General features: G+C 41.8%; 1 protein-coding gene across 3 annotated transcripts in view; it reads right to left on the bottom strand.

Annotated features, from left to right (window-relative positions):
- Positions 1–9,484: 9,484 nt before the first annotated feature.
- The window catches only part of LOC122554968 (uncharacterized), a 36,232-nt gene continuing 20,833 nt past the window's right edge, over positions 9,485–24,883 (bottom strand). For all 3 annotated transcript variants that reach the window (XM_043700483.2, XM_043700574.2, XM_043700665.2), the window contains exon 5: positions 9,485–11,372. In XM_043700483.2, coding sequence (XP_043556418.2) covers positions 9,891–11,372 — 1,482 coding nt within the window. In that variant the 3' untranslated portion in view covers positions 9,485–9,890. The remainder of the gene's footprint in view (positions 11,373–24,883) is intronic.

Genomic DNA, 24,883 nt, shown 5'->3' with positions numbered 1-24,883 from the left:
CCTCATAGCCCCCCCACCCACCATATCCCAGATCCAACCTTCCAACTCGGCACTGCCCTCTTGACCTGTCCTCTTCCTTCCCACCTATCTGCTCCACCCTCCTCTCTGACCTATCACTTTCACCCCCATCTTCATCTACCTATCGCACTCTCAGCTACCTTCCCTCCAGCCCCAAACCCCTCTCATTTATCTGTCAGCCCCCTTGGGCCACAAGCCTCATTCCCGATGAAGTGCTTATGCACAAAATATCAATTCTCCTGCTCCCCGGATGCTGCCTGACTGGCTGTGCTTTTTCAGCACCACACTCTCGACATTAAGCAAGGATTAGTTCCAGCCTGGATCACTGATGTGCAGATTGAGCACTTGTTCTGTGGAATGAGACATCTCATGTTCAAATGATCAATTATGGCAACTGGCTTAACAACGATTGTAAGAGGACCCCAGAAAGGGCTGTGGGGATGATACTTGGGATCCTGATCATAATGTCAATTCAAAGCAGGTTACAAATCTTTGAGGTGGAATATGTTGGCATTATCCAAGATAATACATTATCCAATACGAATACAATGACACATGCTGTTGTGAAAGAGGGAAGAATTGCAAATCTGAATCAACAATAGCAGAGAAATACCGGTAAGCAATTGTGTGCCCCTATCCCATATACAGTATTCTAATTAACCTGCTTTGTGTAGTTTTTGGACAAATGCTGTTCTAAACTGTGTGAAGAACAAAGAAAAGTACAGCACAGGAACAGATCCTTTGGCCCACCAAGACAGACACATGATGACTGTTTTAATGAAGACATGTGAGATCCTGGAATCAATCATGAAGGATGAGATTTCTGAATACTTGGAAGTGTTCGGTAAAATTGGACAGAGGCAGCATGGTTTCATCAAGGAGAGCTCATCCCTGACAAATTTGCTAGAATTCTTTGAGGAAGTATTGAGCAGATTAGACCAAGGAGAACCAAAGGATGTAATCTACCTGGACTTCAAGAAGGCCTTTGACAAGATGCCACACGGGAGGCTATTGAGAAAGATAAGGGCCAATAGTGTTGGAGGCAAGGTTCTAGCATGGATGGAAGCTTGGCTGTCTGGCAGAAAGCAGAGAGTGGGGATAAAATGGTCCTTCTCAGGGTGGCACCGGTCACAAGTGGTGTTCCATAAGGCTCAGTGTTGGGACCAGAACTTTTCACTTTATACATTAATGATCGAGATGAAGGAATTGAGGGTATTCTGGCTAAGTTTGCAGATGATACAATGATAGAGAGTTTTGAGAAGATTTGTAGGTCAGGTTGAGGTTCTGAATGTAGGTTTGCTCGCTGAGCTGGAAGGTTCATTTTCAGATGTTTTGTCATCACACTAGGTAGTATCTTCAGTGAGCCTCCAGACAAAGCATTGCTGATGATTCCTGCTTTCTATTTATATGTTTGGGTTTCTTTGGGTTAGTGATGTCATTTCCTGTGGTGATGTCATCTTATGTTCTTTTTCTCACGGGGGTGGTAAATCGGGTCCAAGTCAATGTTTTGTTGATAGAGTTCCGGTTGGAATGCCATGCTTCTAGGAATTCACATGCATGTCTCTGTTTGGTTTGTCCTGGGATGGATGCGTTGTCCCAGTCTGTGTCCTTCTCTATCTGTATGTAAGGATATTAGTGAGACAGGGTCATGTTGTTTGTGGCTAGTTGATGTTCATGTATCCTGCTGGCTAGTTTTCTGCCTGTTTGTCCAATATAGTGTTTGTTACATCCTTGCATGGTATTTTGTAAATAACTTTAGTTTTGCTTGTTGTCTGTATAGAGTCTTTCAAGTTCATTAGCTGCTGTTTTAGTGAGTTGGTGGGTTTGTGGGCTACCATGATGCCAAGGGGTCTGAGTAGTCTGGTAGTCATTTCCGAGATGTCTTTGATGTAGGGGAAAGTGGCTAGGGTGTCTTGACATGTTTTGTCTGCTTGTTTAGGTTTGTTGCTGAAATCTGCAGACTGTGTTCATTGGGTACCTGTTCTTTTTGAATACACGGTTTGGTGAATTTGCCCTGCTCTGCGTAGTTTCTCTGTGCTGCAGTGTGTGGTGGCTCATTGGAATAATGTTCTGATGCAGCTTCGTTTGTGGATGTTGGGATGATTGCTTCTGTAGTTCAATATTTGGTCCATGATCCTGTCTCTCAGGTAAACTTGCAGGTTAAATCAGTAGTTAGGAAGGCAAATGCAATGATGGCATTTATTTTGAGAGGACTTGAATATAAAATCAGGAATGTACTTCTGAGGCTCTATAAGGCTCTGGTGAGACCACATTTGGAATGTTGTGCACAGTTTTGGGCCCCATATCTCAGGAAGGATTACTGGCCCTGGAGCGCAATCAGAGAATATTCATGAAAATAGGAATGAACAGCTTAACACGAGAGACTTTTAGAAGGATGAGGGGAAATCTAATTGAAACTTACAGAATACTGAATGGACAGGACAGAATGGATGTTGGGAAGGTGTTTCCATTGATAGGAGAGACTAGGACCCGAGGGCACATCCTTATTGTAAAGGGAAGACATTTTAGTACAGAGATAAGGAGGAACGTCTTCAGTCAGAGAGTGGTGAAGCTATGGAATTCACTGCCACAGAAGGCTGTGGAAGAAAGGTCATATTTAAGACGGTGATAGATAGGTTCTTGATTATAAAAGATGATCAAGGGTCATGGGGAGAAAGTGGGAGAATGGGGTCGAGAAACTTATCATCCATGACTGAATGGTGGAGCAGACTCGATGGATTTAATGGTCTAATTTCTGCTCCTATATCTTATGGTCTTAAGGACCGTTTGCCTCTGTATGTTGATTCTACTAAGGTTTCTGCCATTTACTGTATATTTCCTTCCTGCATTAAATCTCTCAAAATGATCACCTCATATTTGTCTGGATTAAATCTACTTGCTATTGCTCTGCCCAAGAATCCAGCCTCTGTCCTGCTGAATCCTCTGGCAATTCACCTGACTATCCACAGCTCCCCAATCTTTGCATGATCTGCATCAATTCAATTCAAACACCTGGTTATAGCACTAGTTTCCAAATAACGTGCTGGATTATAACCTGCTGTTGTGTGATTTTTAACTTTCTATGACCCAGTCAGTTCTACATCTAGCCTACCAGCTAACTGCAAATCCCATGTGTCTTCACCTTTGGTATTATGCACAAGGGACCTTGTCAAAGGCTTTACTAATGTCCACATAGCAACATCTGCCACCCTTCCTATATTCGCTATGTTTGTCACTTCCTCAAAAAAACTCAATAAAGTTTGAGAGACATGACCCTCCCTGCACAGGCCACGCTGCCTAACACTAATTCGTCTGTCCCACACTGTCTTATGGAGCTGAAACTGGGCTACCTATAGTAGGCGCCTTAAGTCACTGAAACAACACCACCAGAGATCAGTATGAAACACCCTGTGCATAACCTGGGAAGACAAGCACACTAACACCGGCATCTTGGAAGAGGACAACATAGCCAGCATTACAACTACAATAATTTAACAGCAACTCTGATGGACTGGCCATGTCATTCGAATGCCCAATTCATAGCTCTCATGTACTCCCAGCTAAAGGAAGATCAGCACGCTCCTGGTGGCCAAAAAAGATAGTTCAAAGAGAACATCTGGTCCAACCTCAAGAAATTCTATATCAGCATCAACAACTGAGAGGACATAGCTACAAACTGGAATCACTGGAGAAACATCATCCAGCAGGGAGCTATAGGCCAAGATAATGATTTCCACTGCGCCACTGAACAGAAGTGACTCTCGAGCAAGGAGAGAAAAAGCATCAGGAAGACTTACCCACTACTATCTCCAACCACCATCACCACTCACTAATGCCCATATTGCAATAGAATATGCAGATCCTGGATTGACCTCTTCAACCATCTGAAGACCCACAAATTGATGGCTTATAAAAGATGATACTACTCGACCTGAGAGATTGCCGATATTGTCCATATTTTTCCAAATGTGATAAATCCTATCCCTAAGAATCTTCTCCAAAATTGTCCTACCACTGACATAAATTTTACTAGTTTGTAATTACCAGGATTATGCCTGTTGCCCTTCTTAAACAAAAAAAAAGCAATGTTACCTATTCTCCAGCCCTCTGGATCCTCTTCAGTGACTAAAGAGGGTATAAAGATTTTATACAAGGCCTCAGTGGTTTCTTCACCTGCCTCCCTCAGCATTCTGGGATAGATCCCATCAGGTGCTTGTCTACCATAATACTTGTTAAAACACCTAATACCTTTTTTTATATTGACATATGTGATGATGCTGTCACTTTGAAAAGGTTATTTCATCCTTGGTATTTTTGAAGAGGTTGTAAAGGTAGAGGTGCCATAGAGTCTAGTTTAACAATGGAGGGGGAGTGACCAGTTCTCCCAGCTCAGGTTTTTTTCCAGATTATTTTAAGCTGTTGTAGTCACAAAATGCTGGAGTCCAGAAGTGTTGCAAGCTTCAGTAAAGGATTCTCTGACTCTATACAATCTCTCTTTGGATGTTGTTTCCTCCTGCCTGTAAGAATCTGTATTTGAATTTACCTTTTTGCCAAGGGATGTGCTTATGGAATGTTACTGTATTGGAACAGTTAATTAGTAAAGTTGTTTTAGTGGGTTGGTTAAGTTTTCCAGTTGTTAAGTTACTCTAAATTCCGCTGTCTTTTGTTCATGTTTCAACTGTTGTGTTTAAATAAATTCTGTCTTCTTAAAGTCCAGTATTTAGACCAGCTGCATCACGCCTGGAATACCCACTTCACATCTATCTTTAAAATAAGAAAAAGTTAGAGTCTAAGCTACCTTCTTAAAATATTTTGAGGGGCTCTGGCCTGGTTTATAACACATATGATATAATATCAACATAATGTTCCTGAGACTCACCACATCCTTCTCCTTTGTGAATATCAATGCAAAGAATTCATTAAGGACCTCTGTCACGTCTTCCGGCTCCATGTAGACATTCCCTCCTTTTTCCGGCTCCCTGCAGAAATTCCCTCCTTTTTCCGGCTACATGCTGAAATTCCTTCCTTTGTCCCTGAGTGGACCTATCTTTTCCCTAGCTACCGTTTTATTCCTTATACCTTCGGATTTTCCTTAATCCTGTTTGCCAAAGACATTTCATGGCTCTTTTTAACCCTCCGAATTCTTTGTTTGAGTTCTTTCCTGCTATCTTGATGTTCTTCGATGGCTCGGTCTATCCTCAGTTTCCTAAATCATATGCATACCTTCTTTTTCTTCTTGACTAAGCTCTCAATTTCTCTTGCTGCCTGAGGTTCCCAAATCTTATCGTTCATTTTCACAGGCCTTTAAAATTTGCCCACATTATGGATTTCCCCTCTAACAGTGGCCCCTGTCAACATTCCCCAGTTCCCATCTGATATTACAGTAGCTGGCCTTCTCCAATTTGGTACTTCCATCCGAGGACTGTAACCCATAAGCAACTCAAAACTTAAAGAATTACAGGCAGGATTCTCAAAATGCTTCCCCACACTTCAATCACCTGACCAGTAAATGTCCAGCATGGCCCCTTCCTTAGTTGGACTATTCATGTATTGTTTCAAAGAACTGTCCTGGATTCATCTAACAAATTCCACCCCCATCCAAGCCCCTGGCACTAAGCAAGTTCCAGTCAATACAGTGGAAGTTAAAATCACCCACAACAACCCTGTTGTTTTTACATTTTTCTATAACTTGTACACACATCTATTCCTCTATCAGCTGTAGGATATTGTGAGGCTTGTTGAACAATTCCAAAGTGACCACACTCTTCCTATTCCTGAGCTGTACCCACAAGTCCTCACTGGACGAGCTCTCCAAGGTGTCCTCCCTCCCAATAGCTGTGATATTTTCCCTAATCAGTAATGTAACTTCTCCACCTCATTTACATTCCTCAATCTCACTTGAAACATCTAAATCTCAGAATGTTAAGCTGCCTGTCTTGACCGCCTCTCAACCAAGTCTCTGTAATAGCTACAACATCGTAATTATATGTATTAATCCAAGCTCTAAATTCACCTGCCTGACATAACCAGGGTAGTTGTTGTCGCAGCCTATGACTCAAGTTGACATAAAATGGCCAACATTTTAGTACAAAGATGGCCGAAAAGGGATTAGCAATTGTATACAGCAGACATTCACAGCCAGACTTGTGGTCTCTATACAGAGTTACTGGATAATATCATAAGTAGCATAGAATGCCTACAATGTGGAAACAGGCCTTTCCGCCCTCAAGTTCACACCGACCCTCTGAAGAGTATCCCACCCAGACCCATTCCCCTATTACTCTACATTTACCCCTGACTAATGCGCCTAACCTACACATCCCTGAACACAATGGGCAATTTAGCATGACCACTTCACCTAACCTGCGCCTCTTTGGATTGTGGGAGGAAACCCACGCAGACACGGGGAGCATATGCCAACTCCACATAGACAGTTGCCCGAGGCTGGAATCGAACTCAGGTCCCTGGCGCTGTGAGGCAGCAGTGCTAACCAGAGCCATCTGTGCTGTGGATAAGATAATGAAAGATCCTGTGGGAAACATAAAAGACTCGCAGTGAGAAAAGACAGGGGAATTTAATCAGACTTCCATAGACAGGCAGCTCCCGCATCGCCAACTGTCTGTGTGGAGTTTGCACATTTTCCCCGTGTCTGCGTGGGTTTCTTCTGGGTGCTCCGGTTTCCTCCCACAGTCCAAAGATGTGCAGGTTAGATGAATTGGCCATGTTAAATTGCCCGTAGTGTTAGGTGGATTAGTCAGGGGTAAATATAGGAGGGGTGGGTTTCTCTTCGGAGGGTCGGTGTGGATTTGTTGGGCCGAAGGGTCTGTTTCCACACTGTAGGTAATCTAATCTAATCTAATCTTAACATATAAGCAGTTGATAAAGAAAATTCCTGCTCTGTCAAACCAAGGCAGAAACAGCAAACATTGTAACCAAACAGCTTCTAAAAGAGCACCATAGCATGGTTGGGTGTAGAGAAAAGTCATAAACCACGGTCATTGTGACTGTGGAGAAATAAACAATTGCAAATTTACAGCTTTCCAAACAGCATAGTGTAGCTGTAAATAAACTGAGCAGATCTTTGCATCCATGATCAAGGGGCAGATGACAGAGACACACAAGATAAGGATGGGAGTGAGGTCATGTCCTTTTGAACGGCACAGTAGTTAGCACTGCTGCCTCACAGTGCCAGAGACCTAGGTTCAATTCCCGCCTCAGGTGACTCTCAGTGTGGAGTTTGGACATTCTCTGCGTGTGTTTGCTCCGGTTTCCTCCCACAGTCCAACGTGTGCAGGTTAGGTGAATTGGCCATGCTAAACTGCCCGTCGTGTTAGGTGAAGGGGTAAATGTAGGGGAATGGGTCTGGGTGGGTTGCGGGTCGGTGTGGACTTGTTGGGCCGAAGGGCCTGTTTCCACACTGTAAGTAATCTAATCTAATTCAGTTATGTTTCTTTTAATGACTTGATAAAACTGTACAAGTGATTGAATTTCATTCTCAGCTATGGAATTCAAATAGATCACAGAATTACAGAATCCCTACATTTGGCTCAACAAGTCCACACAGACCCTCTTCAGAGTATCCCACCCAGATTCATTTCCCTACTCTACTACTTTACATTTCCCCTGATTAATACACCTAACCTACACATCCTTGAACACTATGGGCAACTTAGCATGGCCAATTCACCTAACCTGCGCCTCTTTGGACTGTCTTATTTAATTAAGGTAGCTAGTTTAGAATAGAGACAGGAACATTTATCCAATAATTAACCTTCTGTTTTAAAACCAACTTACAGCCCTTCATTAAAAACCAGTGATGACTTGACCTGATCCCACAGTAGAGGGATCACTTGGAGATGAGGGAGGGGGAAGAGGAAGAAGGGGAGAGGGAGGGGGAAGAGGGAGATGGAGAGGGGAGAAGGAGAGGGAGAGGGAGAGGGAGAGAAAATCTGCCATGACCCTTGTGAGATCCACCTTAGTGGAAGAGAACTAGTCTTCACGTTGGAGAGAGAGATTCCAACTACTAGCTCAAACATGTGGATCGTTGTGGATCATGTCCTTTCTCAGACAGATAGATAAAAAGAGTACATATTGTGTGTTTTTGGGAAATGCTCAAATGGTGAGGGCAGTTATCTGACACAATAAAGCACATAAGTGGGCAGATCATTCAAAATCTACAGGGAGTATAAAACCAGGGGAGTGTACATCCTTAATACATCCTGCACAATTTTGCTTTCCATTAAAGTTGGAAAAAAATTACAGTATTAAAGAAGTATCTTTGGGAAAAATTACTGGTCCTGGAAGCTGTAGCATGTGCAGCCTGACAAGTTCACACAGTAATGTCACAGTTGTCTGGTTAATTCCTGAAACATTCATGCATTGTACAGGACTGCTGCAGGTTGTGATTCTCCTGCAGAACCAGAGAGTCCAAATTTATCTTCCACTGGTTACAAAGGATTTAGAAGTACTGTGAAGTTGTGAAAGCTGTTACATAAATTGAAGTTTTTCTTTATTTCTGAAAGAGGTAACTCCAGCAAGACATTATTCTAAGAAAAAAATATTTTGAAAAAAAAAATTCAATATTAAAAATTAACCAGAGTAATTGTGAAAATGAACATTAAAAAGTTGTTACAAATTCTGTGTAAACTCTGGGTACTTCACAATGAAATTAATTGGAGATTTAGTTTAGAAAACTTTAAGGCACTTCACAAAGTTGAGAGAACAATACAGATTTAAGTGAACACAAGCCAAACCATACAGGCAGGAATTGTGTAATGTGAATTAAAGTTTGGTTGAAAAACTGGCCAAATTGAAGTCAAGCTGTTTGTATTCAAAGAATAGGTCAGATACAGCTGGAAGTACAGCCAGTCATGGTGGAAGAAAGAAATGTGTAAAATGTCACTGAAGGAAGACAGCGATAAACAAGGAAAAGAACTTGGAACTTTATGTGAAATAAGATTTGAGCTGTGGGTTGAGCTGGGTTGTTTTAACGGTAAGGTTGCAGAGGTGAAAGTAAGCAATCATAGTCTTGGCCAAAATTTATGGAATTCAGCTCAGCTCAGAATTAGACAGAATGACAAGGTTTCACATGATCTGGCTGAGCCCGAATAATAACATCAGAGTATAATGCAGCAGTAGCAAGGCAACAGCATTAACGGCACGGCAATTTCCCTCACTTTCTAACCTTCTCTTGTTCCACTTACTCTTCCTCACCTTTTAATATAAAAGCCCATTCATTTTCTAGCCCCCTTCCATTCCAAAGAACATTAACTTTGCTTTTCTCTGTACAGATGTTGTCAGATTTTCTCTAGAATTTTCTATTTCAGTTTAAATTTCCAGCATTCACAAGTATTTGCTTTGGTTGCAAAATAGAATTGATCTTCTTAACATTCAGAGGGCTGGTCATTAAACTGATATGTACAAAAGAATATGCTCATGACAAAATAACCAAGGACACAGTTAAAAATTCTTTTTAAAATTCAAATTCTAATTTTTCAAATACATATTTACATTTTAAGGACACTTGCATAGATACTGGTGACTACATAAACATACAAATTGGAATAATTATTTGGTTCAAGGATAAGTTTACTTTAAATTTGTTAGAATTCACTTTTACTTTGTTGCAGTTCAAGTCAATTGTTTGCAGAGACATTTATGTAAATTACTTTGATATCTTCAGTTTAAAATGAAGATCCTGTTCCAATGATAAAATTGCAATAAAAATATAATTGCAAACACCTCCCAAGAACAAAAGCACAAAATGAATGATTTCCCTACTTCCAAACAGCTAACTCAAATTATATTGTAAGTTTAAAATCACTTCAACAATAATGTTTCAGGACATAAAGCCACTCAGATCACAATAGTCCTTATTTATGGTAGTATTTCCATATGCACACAGCGACCATTGATAATGCCAGAACTGACACTGTTACATATAGGTAATTTGACTGTGTTATGTCCCTATTTGATTTTACAGGCTTTTCAGCTTGTGACCCTTTCTTTGCAACGAAAGAAACATGCTCAGTAGACAAAGCATCAATGGAGCTACGATCAAAAGCACGCCACCTAGCATTTCCCATGTTTGCTGCTTCAAATTTGTGATCACTGCCTGCTTCATCTTCATAATTAGGTTCTTGACAAATATACCCACTATGTTCCTTAACATCCTCATTGTACAGTCCTGGATTAGTATCATATATTCTCTGGTTCAATTCATTCGCACAAGAGTATGAACTTTCTCCCTTTGAAGTATTTACTCCCAGATTTAACTTTTTATTTGATCTTGTGTCTAGATTGTATTCATAATTCGCAGTTTGTTTTTGTGCATTTTCTTGTAAACCATCCATGTCACAGATCTGACCTGATGCCTGTGTGCCAATTAGCTGAGATGTAGGAAGCAGTGTGTCATTGTTGAATCGGTTTGCACTTTGGGAGCTGTGTTCCACATCAGCACTTGACTCACTGACAGAGTCAGAACTAATATAAATGCTTCCATACGAGGACTCGGAACAAGAACTGCTTAATTGTTCACTGTTGGAAACTGAATCTGTGCTGTGACTTGTTTGCACATTTTCCCCAAATTCAATTTTGGAGTCAGCCCCGTCATCACCAGTTTGTGCAATTTCAATATTATGTGCCTGAAAAGCCACAGATTTGTCGCCAATATGTTTGTCTTGATTTAACATGTGTTTTTCATCAGAGCCTACATCCTTCCTTAATTTATTTTGAGCATCAAAATTCAATTGTATATTCAATGGACTGTGAACATCATAAAAGCTTCTTTGCAGTTGATCATTCTGGTAACCATGTAATGCTTGAATCTTTTGTTCTTTAATTGAGTCTTTGGCATTGAAATCACAAGAAACATTAGCACCCTGACTACTGCTATCACCCAAACCCAAAGGGTTGGCCTCTTCGGGCATATCTCTTGGATTAAGATTGGCACGTGGCACAGCCATGTTTGAATGATTCTCATTTCTTGAATTATCCACTGAGTGTTTACTGAGCTGTAAATCGCCCATTGTTATTGAACAGCCACCTTCAGCCTGAGTTTCTGACTGCATATTCTGAATGTCACTCTGCAATATTCCTGGTTTACTAATGCCCTCAAAATCATCATGTAACTGATCTAGACGTTGGTGTGAGTGTACTTGTCTGCAGGTTGAAGTGTCATCTGCAACAGCTTGATTGTTTTTTATTTCTCTCCTAGTTTCATCAGTATTGGGTGTGAATATTTCATTTATGTTTCTTTTCGCAGCATTGCTGTTCTGATCTGAATTTATGGTTTGATTCCTTGGAGATTGGAAAGAATCACTGGACTTTGAGTCATCAAAAGTACCCATCTTCTCCTTTAAACAAAAAAAATTAAGTTGAGAAGAGTGAATCAAGGTGATGATAAATCTCATTTCCATAATACAATACAAATGTCAAATAACCTATATTTAAAATATCAAAACTCCTAGTTGAAAAATACAGCAATGAATGCCAACCCATAATTCTAAACTTACTAAATCAAATTTTATTAACTTCACTACACAAATTATTTGGCATTTCCAATTGAGATTATGTTCGTGTGTAACCAAAATAAACATGAAGATTTTTTTGTCACAGCATGGGAGGATATAGAAAGAGTCAGTCATTGTTTCAAGATAATGGGCTCGAATTAACAACAACCATACATATGCATTTGAAAGCAGAAATCTGAAAGTTGTCATTCTTAAGACACAGATAAAGCTGAATTCATTAGCAAAGGTGAGAATTTATTTATTAATGTAAGGCTTTCATTCCTACCAATACTTTTCTGAGATTGAAAAATAGCTTTTACAAATCTGCAGTCTCATAGCTTTAGATTTTAAATTATTGTTGCAGTTTTATTTTTACTTTTACAGCTTCTTTTCTCTCTCTCTCTCTCTCTCTGAATCCAATCTTTCTTGCCCTCATTACATTGCTTTCTATACTGACTCAGAGTCATAGAGTCAGAGATGTACAGCACGGAAACAGACGCTTATGTCCAACTCATCCATGCCGACCAGATATCCTAAATTAATCTAGTCCCATTAACCAGCACTTGGCCCATATCCCTCAAAACTTTCCTATTCATACACCCATTCAGATGCCTTTTATATGTTTTAATTGTGGATTAGTGGTGCTGGAAAAGCACAGCAGTTCAGGCAGCATCCAAGGAGCAGTGCTCTCGGATGCTGCCTGAACTGCTGTGCTTTTCCAGCACCACTAATCCAGAATCTGGTTTTCAGCATCTGCAGTCATTGTTTTTACCTATGTTTTAATTGTACCAGCCTCCATCACTTCCTCAGGTAGCTCATTCCATACACATACCACCCCTCTGCCTCTTAGCTCTCTTGTAAATTTTTGCCCTCTCACCTTAAACCTATGCCCTCTAGTTCTGGACTCCCCCACCACAGGGAAAATACCTTGTCTATTTACCGCATCCATATTCCTCATGATTTTATAAACCTCTATGAGCTCATCCCTCAACCTCCTATGCTCCAGGGAAAACAGCCCCAGTCTATTCAGCCTCTCCTTATAGCTCAAACCCTCCAACCCTGGCAACATATTTGTAAGTCTTCTCTCATTTCATAACATTCTTCTGATGGTCCAGAGAGCATTCTGATTTAGAATCTGCTCTGCTTTTGTAATCTGAATGGTTAAAGACACATAATTGTTGCTCAAATCCTGATGTGCTTGAGAGAGTTTGGATATGTATCTGACAGCTTGGCTGTTTGGATATGTATCTGACAGCAACATGTTGTTTAAATCCCCAGAGCAGGCATGTGAGCAGGTGCAACGTATGGTACCATTTCTACATCGCCTTGGATCAAATGGAGTGTTTTTTTGCTCACTTGACACAATTTTTTGACTTTGAAAAAACAGCAAACATCTGTTGTCAATATCAGGAACTGTCTTATTATCTTGAGATCCTTTAAAGCTTATGCAATGTTTCTCAGAAAAAGAAATTAAACAAAGAAGAAAAACTGTGACCAATTGTAATCATTTATCTTAGAAACTGAAATGGTGCCGATCTTTGACAGTACAGTCTTCCAAACTCAGAGTTATAAAATATACAAAATGCCTGATTTTATTGTAACCGCACAGAAAAGGATTGCACACTGATACCCTTTGGATCACAGTGATACAAGGTTTCACAATTTTAACAGAAGGATGAGCTGCCTGCCAGATTTACAAAAAAGGGGAAAGGAAACAAAGGTGAGGCAACAAAATCAGAGGGGTTTCTCAAAAAGGATACATTTTTAAAGGTCAACAGCCTAATTTGTATTATAATGCTATCTCGTATTCACAATTCCTCTGCCGTATCTGCTCCCAGGAGGACCAGTTCCACCACAGAACACACCAGATGGCCTCCTTCTTTCAAGACCGCAATTTCCCCTCCCACGTGGTTGAAGATGCCCTCCATTGCATCTCATCCACATCCCGCACCTCCGCCTCCCTCCAATCGTAACAGAACCCCCCCTGGTCCTCACCTTCCACCCTACCAACCTTCACATAAACCGTATCATCCGCCGACATTTCCACCACCTACAAACTGACCCCACCACCATATTTCCCTCACCACTCCTATCTACTTTTCGCAAAGACCATTTCCTCCATGACTACCTGGTCAGGTCCACCAACTCCATCAACCCCCCCCCCCCCTCTCCAAACCACCATGCTGTCCTGGCACCTTCCCCTGCCACCACAAGAATTGCAAAACCTGTGCCCACACCTCTTTCCAAGGCCCCAAAGGAGCCTTCCACATCCAAAGTTTCACCTGCCCTTCCACCAATGTCATTTAATGTATCCGTTGCTCTCGATGCGGTCTCCTTTACATTGTGGAGACTGGACGCCTTCTCACAGAGCGCTTCAGGAAACATCTCCATGACACCTGCACCAATCAACTCCTCCGCCCCATAGCCCAACATTTCAACTCACATCCCCACTCTGCCAAGGACATGCAGGTCCTGGGCCTCCTCCACCACCGCTCCCTCACCACCCGGTGCCTGGAGGAAGAATGCCTCATCTTCTGCCTCTGAACACTTCAACCCCAGGGCATCAATGTGGATTTTACCAGTTTCCGCATTTCCCCTCCCCATACCTTACCCCAGGTTCCAAACTTCCAGATCAGCACCATCCTCATGACCTGTCCTACCTGTCAATCTTCCTTCCCACCTATCCGCTCAACCCTCTTTTTCTGACCTATCACCTTTACCCCTTTCTCCATCCACATATTGCATTCCCAGCTACCTTCTCTCCAGCCCCACCCTCCTCCCATTTATCTCTCCACCCCAGAGGCTTCTAGTCTCATTCCTGATGCTCCTGCTCCTCAGATGATGCCTGACCTGCTGTGCATTTCCAGCACCACTCTAATCTCCAGTATCTGCAGTCGTCAGTTTTGCCTAGCCAAATTTATAGCCTGTTACCTTATTGTTTAATGTGCTTTATGCACAAGCAAGATACCAAATAGGAGTCCTGCAAAGGATCGCAGCTGATGGGTAACATTGGTCAAGTCAGATCCCAGAAAGCAGCATGGCTTGATAAGTTTTCTTTTTGTAGTTTGGTTATCATGGTGATTAGTCACCATACATATTGAAACAGGACTATCAATGTTATTCTAACAGAAGAGTACTAGTTTATTACGCAGCAGAAAAAAAAACTTTAGAAAGATCTTAACAGCAAAAAGATTCAAGCTCAGAAACAGGTTGATCAGGGTAGCACATTGTAGACACCCACCAACCTCTGGTTGAAAAGCCTTGCCCTCATGTCTCTTCTCATCCTTCTTCCAATCACTTAAATCTATACACTGTCGTGGGATACCGCTGTTCCCTGTCCAGTCTACCCAAATTCCTCATTATTTTGCAAAAGACAGTCATTCTTTTCACAGTCAGCTTCCCAGCCAATTTTATCATCATCTGCAAATTTCCCAATCATGCTTCTCACATATAAATCTATTTTAAATCCTCATACACTCCACAAACAGCAAAGGACCCAACATCAGTTGCCATTTGCAAAAACACCCACAGCATGATGGCTCAGTGATTAGCACTACTGCCTCACAGTGCCTGGGTTTGATTCCACCCTCAGGTGACTGTCTGTGTGGGGTTTGCACATTCTCCCTGTGTCTATGTGGTTTTTCTTTGGGTGCTCTGGTTTTTTCCCCACAGTCCCAAAGATGCCCAGGTCAGGTGGCTTGGCCATGCTAAATTGCCCATAATATCAAGGGATGTGTAGTCTCTGAAATACACAGTTACCGGGATAGGGTAGTGGGATGGATCTGGGTGGGGTGCTCTTCTGAGGGACAGTTTGGACTAGATGGTCCAAATGATATGCTTCTAACTGTAGGGATTCTATGATTCTATGACCTGTCAGTCACCCATTACCCTTTGTTTCCTGTAGCTGAGCCAATTGTGGATCCAAAATGAATACCAAACAACTGCGGATGCTGTTTCAGTGACCTTCTTCAGAAACTTAGCTCTGCTTTCTCTCCACAGATGCTGCTGGACTTGCTAAGTTTTTACAGCAGTTTCAATTTTGGATCCAACTCACTACAAAGCATCCTCTGGGGCAGCTGGATCAGGTCAAACTATGTAGTTCTTTAACAAAGTCAACATGGCTTTGTGTGTGGGAAATCATGTCTCACAAACTTGATTGAGTTTTCTGAAGAAGTAACAAAGAAGATTGATGAGGGCAGAGCAGTAGATGTGATCTATATGGAGTTCAGTAAGGCATTCGACAAGGTTCCCCATGGGAGACTGATTAGCAAGGTTAGATCTCATGGAATACAGGGAGAACTAGCCATTTGGATACAGAACTGGCTCAAAGGTAGAAGACAGAGGGTGGGTGGTGGAGGGTTGTTTTTCCAGACTGGAGACCTGTGACCAGTGGAGTGCCACAAGGATCAATGCTAGGTCCTCTACTTCTTGTCATTTACATAAATGATTTGTATGAGAGCATAAAAGAGGTACAAGTTAATAAGTTTGCAGATGACACCAAAATTGGAGGTGTAGTGGACAGCAAAGAGGGTTACCTCAGATTACAACAGGATCTGGACCAGATGGGCCAATGGGCTGAGAAGTGGCAGATGGAGTTTAATTCAGATAAATGCGAGGGGCTGCATTTTGGGAAAGCAAATCTTAGCAGGACTTATACATCCTCAGTGCTTGGTAGCCTCCTGCGAAGTGCTTCGCAGGAGGCTCCCAAGCACTGAGGTTGTCGCCTAGCCAGGGGACGAAACGTTTGCAACAAAAACTTCCAGCTCGGCGAACAGAACCACAACAACGAGCACCCGAGCTACAAATCTTCACACAAACTTTGAGGACTTATACACTTAATGGTAAGGTCCTAGGGAGTGTTGCTGAACAAAGAGACCTTGGAGTGCAGGTTCATAGCTCCTTGAAAGTGGAGTCACAGGTAGATAGGATAGCGAAGGTGGAGTTTGGTATGCTTTCCTTTATTGGTCAGAGTATTGAGTACAGGAGTTGGGAGGTCATGTTGCGGCTGTAGAGGACATTGATTAGGCCACTTTTGATACATTGTGTGCAATTCTGGTCTTCCTATCGGAAAGATGTTGTGAAACTTGAAAGGGTTCAGAAAAGATTTACAAGGATATTGCCAGGGTTGGAGCTATAGGGAGAGGTTGAATAGGCTAGGGCTGTTTTCCCTGGAGCATTGGAGGCTTGAGGGGTGACCTTATAGAAGTTTATAAAATCATGAGGGGCATGGATAGGGTAAATAGACCAAGTCTCTTCCTTAGGATGGGGGGAGTCCAGAACGAGAGGGCATAGATTTAGGATGAGAAGGGAAAAATATAAAAGACACCTGAGGGGCATTGTTTTCACACAGAGGGTGGTACATGTATTGGCTGAGCTGCCAGAGGAAGTGGTGGGGGCTAATACAATTGCAACATTTAAGAGGCATCTGAATGGGTATATGAGTAGGAAGGGTCTGGAGGGATATGGGCCAGGTGCTGGCAGGTGGGACTAGATTGGATAAAAGCAAATTACTGCAAATGCTGGAATCTGAAACCAAAAGAGAAAATGCTGGAAAATCTCAGGAGGTCTGGCAGCATCTGTAAGGAGAGAAAAAAGTGTTGACATTTCAAGCTTTGACAAAGGGTCAGTTAGACTCGAAATGTCAGCTCTTTTCTTTCCTTACAGATGCTGCCAGACCTGCTGAGATTTTCCAGCATTTTCTCTTTTTGTTTGGGACTAGATTGGGTTGGGCTATCTAGTCGGCATGGATGACTCTATGACTCTAAACATCTTACTAAAATCCATGTAAGTAACATCCATTATACCATCCTCCCCAATACTTTGAGCTACTTCCTCAAAACATTCAATCAAGCCAATAGAACACACCCTTTCCTTTTAAAAATCACATTGAATGACCCTGATTAATCCATACCTCTGCAAGCAACAGTTAATCCAAAATCCTATCATTGATTCCAGTCATTTTCTACCACAGAGGTCAGACTCAGCAAATCACTACCAGAAAAAATCCAAAAAAGCAAAGCACCCTCTATAGGGCAGTTGGAATAGGGCAAACTATGTATTTCCTTAACAAAGAACAATGAAGGATATGGCACAGGAACAGGCCTGTTAGCCCACCAAGACTGCGCTGACACATGATGTCTTTTTAAACTAAAAACCTTTTGCATCTACGCTGTATGTATTCCTCTATTCCTTGCCTATTCATATATCTGTCAAGATGTCTCTTAAACATTGCTTTCACCAAGTCCTCTGGCAGCACATTGCAGGCACTTACTACCCTCTGTGTAAACATCTTGCCTCTCACATCTCCTTTAAACTTACACCCTTTTTCCTTAAACCGATGTCCCCTATGAATTGATACTTCTAACCTGAGGAAAAGACTTTGACCATTCATTGTCCAGGTCATTCTGCTATAACACATGTTTTCTCAAAGCCAATTTGCTATCATGTGACTAATGAATTGGGGATGCTATTTGTAAAGTGTGAACTTTTAAAATGTGTGTTGGCATAATGCGGTTACATCGCCAACACTTTAAACTAAACACTGTTTCTAAAGCATAATTCTAGAATGCAGAGTTGCACAAGAATGCAACCATCACATTGAAGAACAATTGACTGTATCCATGCTTCTTATAATTCTGTAACCTTCTATCACCTTCTATCATCTTTTGACGTTCAAGTGAAAACAAACCAAGTTTGTCCAATCTCTCCTCACAGCTAATACCCTTTGAACCTAGTAACATCCTGGTAAATCATTTCTGTACCCTCTTCAAAGTCTCTGTATACTTTGGTACTGTGGTGAACAGAACTGTACACAACTTTCTAAATATGGCTGAACTGAAGTTTTCTTCTACAGCTGCAACATAACTTGCCATTTTTGCACTCCATGTACCCAACTGATGATTGCAAGCAAACTATATGCCTTCTTGACCACCCTATCCATTTACGTTGCCATTTTCAGGAAATTGTGGAGTGCATGCCTATTTCCCTCTGTATGTTGATGCTATTTTAGTTCTGCCATTTACTGTACATTTCCCTCCTGAATTAGATTTTCCAAAACATATCACCTCATGTTTGTCCGGATTAAACTCCATCTGCCGTTTCTATGCCCAAATCTCCAGCTTATCTATACCCTGCTGTATCCTCTGTTAATCCTCTGCAGCTCCACAAACCTTTGCATCATCTATAAACTAAATCATTAGATCACCTACATACTGCTCCAAATCTCTTACATACATTACAAACAAGAGGGATCCCAGCACTTATCCCTGCAGAACACCACTGGTCACAGAATACCAGTCTGATAAACACCCTCCCACTTCTACTCGGTTTTCTATGACTAAACCATTTCTGTATCCATCTTACCAGCTCACCACGGATCCCATGTGACTTCACCTTTAGTATCAGTCTGCCATGAGGGATCTTGTCAAAGACCTTACTAAAGTCCATATGTATAACATTTACTGTCCTTTCCTCATCACCTTTGTCACTTCCTCAAAACGGTCAATCAAGTTTGACATGATTTGCCCCGCACAAAGTCATGCTGTCTATTGCTAATAAGTCCATATTTTTCCAAATCCTATCCCTAAGAATCTTCTCCGATAATTTCCCTACCACTGACATAAGGTTCACTGGTCTTCAATTTCCTGGATTATCCTGTTGCCCTTCATAACATAGGAACAACAATGGACAATTCTCCAGTCCTCTGGAACCTTACCTGTGACTACAGATGATGCAAAAAGTTTGTACAAGGCTGCCGGAAATTTCCTCATCTGCCTCCCTCATCATTCTGGGATGGATCCCATCAGGTCCTTGGGACTTGTCTATCTTAATGAGTTTTAAAACATCCAGCATTCTCTTTTATATTGATGTGCCCAGAATATCAACATATCCCACCATAAACCTATCCCTCTCCTTTGTGAACACTGACGCAAAGTATTTGTTAAGGGCCTCACCTATTTCCTCTGGCTCCACTCATAAATTTTCTCCTTTGTCCTTGAGTGAACCTACCCTTTCCCTAGCTACCTTCTTACTCTTCTATTTATACATAAAAAAGCACCATGGGATTTTCCTAAATCCTGTTGGCCTCTTTTAACCCTCCTGTTCCTTTTTGAGTTCTTTCCTGTTATCTTGACATTCTTCAATGGCTCTGTCTGTCCTCAATTTCCTAAATCTTACAAATGCCTCCTTTTTCTTTTTGACTAAGCTCTCAATTTCTTGTCATCCAAGGTTCCCAAATCTTATCCTTCAATTTCACAGGAATATGCTGGTCCTGAACTCTAATCAACTGGCTTTTAAAAGACTCCCACATGCCAGAGGTAGATTTACCTTCGAACAGCTACATTTCCCAGTTCCTGTCTAATATTGTGGTAGTTAGCCTTCCCCTAATTTAGTACTTTCATCCACAGATTACTCTTATCTATAAGTAACTTACAACTTACAGTATTATGGTCACTATTGTCGAAATGCTCCCCCACTGAAACTTAAATCACTTTGCCGGGCTCATTCCCCAATACCAGGTCGAGTATGGCCCCTTCCATAGTTGGACTATTTACATAATAAATAAAAATCCAAAGAACTGCAGATTCTGTAAATCAGAAACAATAACAGAAATTGCTGGAAAAGGTCAGCAGGTCTGGCAGCATCTGTGGAGAGAAGAGTTATGAGGAAGGGTCACTTGACCTGAAACATTAACTTGGTTTTCTCTCAGCAGGTGCTGCCAGATCTGCTGAGCTTTTCCAGCAATTTCTGTTATTGTTTCTGATTTACAGAATCTGCAGTTCTTTGGATTTTTATTTATTATGTAAATAGTCCAACTATGGAAGGGGCCATACTCGACCTGGTATTGGGGAATGAGCCCGGCAAAGTGATTTAAGTTTCAGTGGGGGAGCATTTCGACAATAGTGACCATAATACTGTAAGTTGTAAGTTACTTATAGATAAGAGTAATCTGTGGATGAAAGTACTAAATTAGGGGAAGGCTAACTACCACAATATTAGACAGGAACTGGGAAATTGCTGGTAAAGGTCAGCAGGTCTGGCAGCATCTGTGGAGAGAAGAGTTATGAGGAAGGGTCACTTGACCTGAAACATTAACTTGGTTTTCTCTCCGCAGGTGCTGCCAGATCTGCTGAGCTTTTCCAGCAATTTTTATTTTTGCTTACATCCTGTTTCAAAAACTGCCCTGGACACACCTAACAAATTCCACCACCCCCCATCCAAGTACCTGGCAGTAAACAAGTACCAGTCAAAACAGGAGAAGTTAAATTCACTCACTACAACTCTGTTGTTTTTACATTTTCCATCTGGATACATATCTGTACCTTGATCACCTGTTAGCTATTGGGAGGCATGTAATCCAACCCCATTAAAGCGATTTCACCCTTCTTACTCCTGAGCTGTACCCATATGACCACGATGGAGGAGCCCTCCAAGGTGTTCTCCCACCACACAGCTGTGATAGTCTCCCTAATCAGCAACATAACTCCCCATTCCCTTTACATCCCTCTCATCATGGGTGAAACATCTAAATCCTGGCATATTAAGTCATATCCTGCCAGTCTAGTCACTGTCTCAGTCAAGTCTCTGTTATAGCTACAACATCATAGTTATGTACAGAGGAACCTCAGTTATCAGAATCTTGATTTTCCAAAGATTTCAAAGTCCTGCAAAAACGTTTCAAAGAGGTAAGTGTACTTTATTCAATTTACCTGTACTGAAGAAGATGTGAAAATGCTGGCAAAAACAAAGAAACACAAGCTGCTCAAGCATCAGCGACAGGATTGTTTTAGGTAAGGGGTGTTACACAGCCCTGTAAAACTAAGTGTTTTACAGTATTCCCAGCACTTTACTGGGCCATTCATTTTTAAAAAAGGCCTAGAATGTAAACATGTGTGTGAGGCAGGGCTCCTCTGTTTCTATCGCGAGACTGAGTTCCCAGACACTGATACTATAAATGGTCTTGCAATCGCAGAAGCTGTTTGGGACCTTGTTTAATGTTGTGAATCATGGTAAGGGTTTAGTTTTTCTTATTTTAACCTGTAATTTGCAGAGTGCAAAGATTAGTTTGGAAACAAAGATCGTTTAAATGGCAGACCCATTAAAATTATAGATTTAAACAAATTCTCCAGTAGAGCACAGCATTAGATCAATGTGGCTTCCCCTGTTCAAACTAAAATCGATTATCTGAATAATCAATTATCCAAACGAAACAGTGCCTGCCCATCTCGTTCGGATAATCGAGGTTTCTCTATATACTAATCCAAGCTCTAAGCTCATCTGCCTTGCTTGTTATACTCCAGGCATTAAAATAAATACAGTTCAGAACACCAACTCACTGTGTTCAGTAACCTCTTCCTGTCTGTTCTTCCTCTTAGACTTGGCCTTTGTCTCAAACTCCTCTTTGGTCATTTTACTTGCTTACTACTGCTCTGGTTCCAGCTCACAGAGTTTAAACCCTCCCAAGTGGTACTAGTAAATATCCCTACCAGGGTATTGGTTCTGGATTTAGGTTTGCTTGCTGAGCTGGAAGGTTCATTTTCAGACATTTTGTCACCATACTAGGTAACATCTTCATTGAGCCTCCAAATAAAGCACTGGTGGTGCAGCCCGCTTCCTATTTATATATTTGAGTTTCCTAGATTTGGTGATGTCATTTCCTGTGGTAACATCATTTCCTATGGTGATGTCATTTCCTGTTCTTTTTATCAGGGTATGGTAAATGGGAGCCAAGTTGGTGTGTTTGTTGATACAGTTCCCGGTTGGAATGCCATGCTTCGAGGAATTCTCATGTGTGTCTCTGTTTGGTTTGTCCTAGGATGGATGTATTGTCTCAGTCGAAGTGGTGTCCTTCCTCACCTGTATGTAAGGATACCAGTGAGAGTGGGTTATATCGTTTTGTGGCTAGTTGATGTTCATGTATCCTGGTGCCTAGTTTAGATACAAGCTGTTCTTCTTGTAGAGCTCCCACCTGCCCAGACCACCTCTCAAGGATTCACAAACATGCAGTCCTCCTTCCTACACCAGCTCTTTAGCCACATATTTAACTAATTATTTTCCTATTTCTAGCCTCACTGGCATGTGGCACAACAAGTATTCCCAAAATTAGAACCCTACAGGCCCTGCTTTTCAACTTCCTACCTAACTCCTTGAACTTTCCAGGAACCATCTCTCTTTCTGCCAAATTTGTTGATACCAATATATGGGTGCCCACCATCCCCCTTCAGAATATCCTGTGCCTGCTCAGAGACATCCTTGACCCTAGCACCAGGGAACTAACACACCACCTGGAGTCTCACTTGCAGCCACATAAAAGCCTATCAGTCCCCCTGACTATAGAGTCCCCTATCACTACTGTTCACCTACATTCCCACCGTTACTGCTGTAAAACCGAGCCAGTCATGGTGCCACTGATCTGGCTGTTCCCGAGAGGTCATCCTGCCCACAACAGAATCCAGAATGGTATACCTGCTGGAGAGGAAATGGCCACAGAGGAATCCTGCACTGCCTGTCCGCGCTTACTCATCTTCCTGGGGTTCATTCAACTCTTCTCTGTCTGTGTAACTCTTCCTGGTGGTGTGACCAGTTCACTAAACGTACTGTCAATGAAATTCTCAGTCTCATGTATGCTCCATAGGGAGTCCATCAGCAGCTCCAGGCACTCCATGCGGAGCTGCAGGAGCTGCAGCTGACCACACTTGGTGCAAATGTAGTCAGCATAGACTTCGGAAAGGTCCTAGATTTCCTACATATTGCAGGAGACGCTATCTACAGGGCCCAGTTCTCCTGCCTTTATAAACATTATCAATTATAGACAATAATCCAGGAACTGATTACATAATCTTAAACACTCATCACTAAACTCAGCTCTCTCCCGCTCTCTATACCTAGCAAACTACAACTACAAAAAGTAAGTAGTTTATCTCTCTCCAGATCCTATCACTCAGTCTGCAAACCTGATTCTTGAGCAAAAGTGAGTACTGCTGATGCTGGAGGTCAGAGTCAAGATCAGAGTGGTGCTGGAAAAGCACAGAAGGTCAGGCAGCATCCGAGGAGCAGGAAAATCTATGTTTGGGGCAAAAGCCTTCATTCCTGATGAAGGGCTTTTGCCGAAATGTCGATTTTCCTACTCCTCGGATGCTGCCTGACCTGCTGTGCTTTTCCAGCACCACTCTGGTTCTTGAGCAGCCAAGCCCATGTCACTTTTTGAATTGTGACATCACCTCCAGAGCTCCACCCCTAGGTTCACTCTGACTGACCCCACTCCTCAGTTATTTATCCTGCTGCTGCCGCTACTGTTCTCCTTGATGTTCATTGACTGATCCTGCTCCTCAGATATTTATCCCACGGCTGCTGTCTCCCCCAGGTTCACTCAGACTGAACCCGCTCATCCTAGTAAATCTCTTTCTCTTCTCTTCATCCAGGAGAACATCCTGCGTTAGCTTCTCTATTCTTTCTAGGTTCTTCATCCCTGATATAATTTTGCTAGATTTCCACCACAATCTCTCAGTTCTAAACATCCACAAAAGTGGACTGTTGACATTCTGTTTTACAATTCACTTGCCACAAGTGGTTTTCTTGTATTCTGCAATCTGTCATTTTGCTAGATAGTTGTTGATTTCTTTTTTTGACAACAGTAATTTATACCAATCCAAACCAGAATACTACAGATGCCAGAAATCTGAAACACAAATAGAATTTGCTCGAACTGCTCAGCAGGTCTGTGGAGGAGAGTTTACCTTTCAGTTCAATGACCATGCATCAAAACTGAGAGAAAAGTGAGAGATAGTTTGGACCAGCGGACGATGGCGCAAGGTCTCTGGTAGGATTGGGGACAGAAGACATTAAACCTCAAGTTAATCCTCCGGGCTAGAAAGAATGGTGTCGGGGCAGGAAACAAAAGGAGTAGGAGTGCAGCAAAAATAAGAGGAAAACCTACATGCAAAGGAAAGGGTGGAAGATGGGACCGTTTACAGTTAGAAATTGTTGCATTCAGCGTTGAGCCATGAAAGCAGTAAATAACCTTCCACAAAGAGATGGCTGAGGATCAGAAGGAGGCTATTCAGCTCTTGAGCCTGCTGAGCCATTCAGTAAGATCATGGTTGATCTGTTGTTTTATATTCGTCATTCTCTACCCTGTTAACCTTAGATTCTTGTTTGACAAGGGAACCAGTCTTAAAAATATTCAAATTACCCTGCCTTGACTGCTTTCTCAGGCAGAGATTTCCAAAGTTGGAAAAACCTCAGTTTTATTTTCCGCTCATTTCAATCTTAAAACGGAAATCTTGAAACAGTACTACCTACTTCTTGACTTATCCAGAACATTTCTTCCACATTCATCATGTTAAGGATCTTAAGCA

Source organism: Chiloscyllium plagiosum, unplaced genomic scaffold (assembly GCF_037043375.1).
Source record: "Chiloscyllium plagiosum isolate Xiang-an unplaced genomic scaffold, Cpla_swu_hap1 HiC_scaffold_1, whole genome shotgun sequence".
NCBI classification, from domain to species: Eukaryota; Metazoa; Chordata; class Chondrichthyes; order Orectolobiformes; family Hemiscylliidae; genus Chiloscyllium; species Chiloscyllium plagiosum.
Note: the sequence above shows the minus strand (reverse complement) of the source record. Positions and strands in the feature narration are given on the sequence as shown.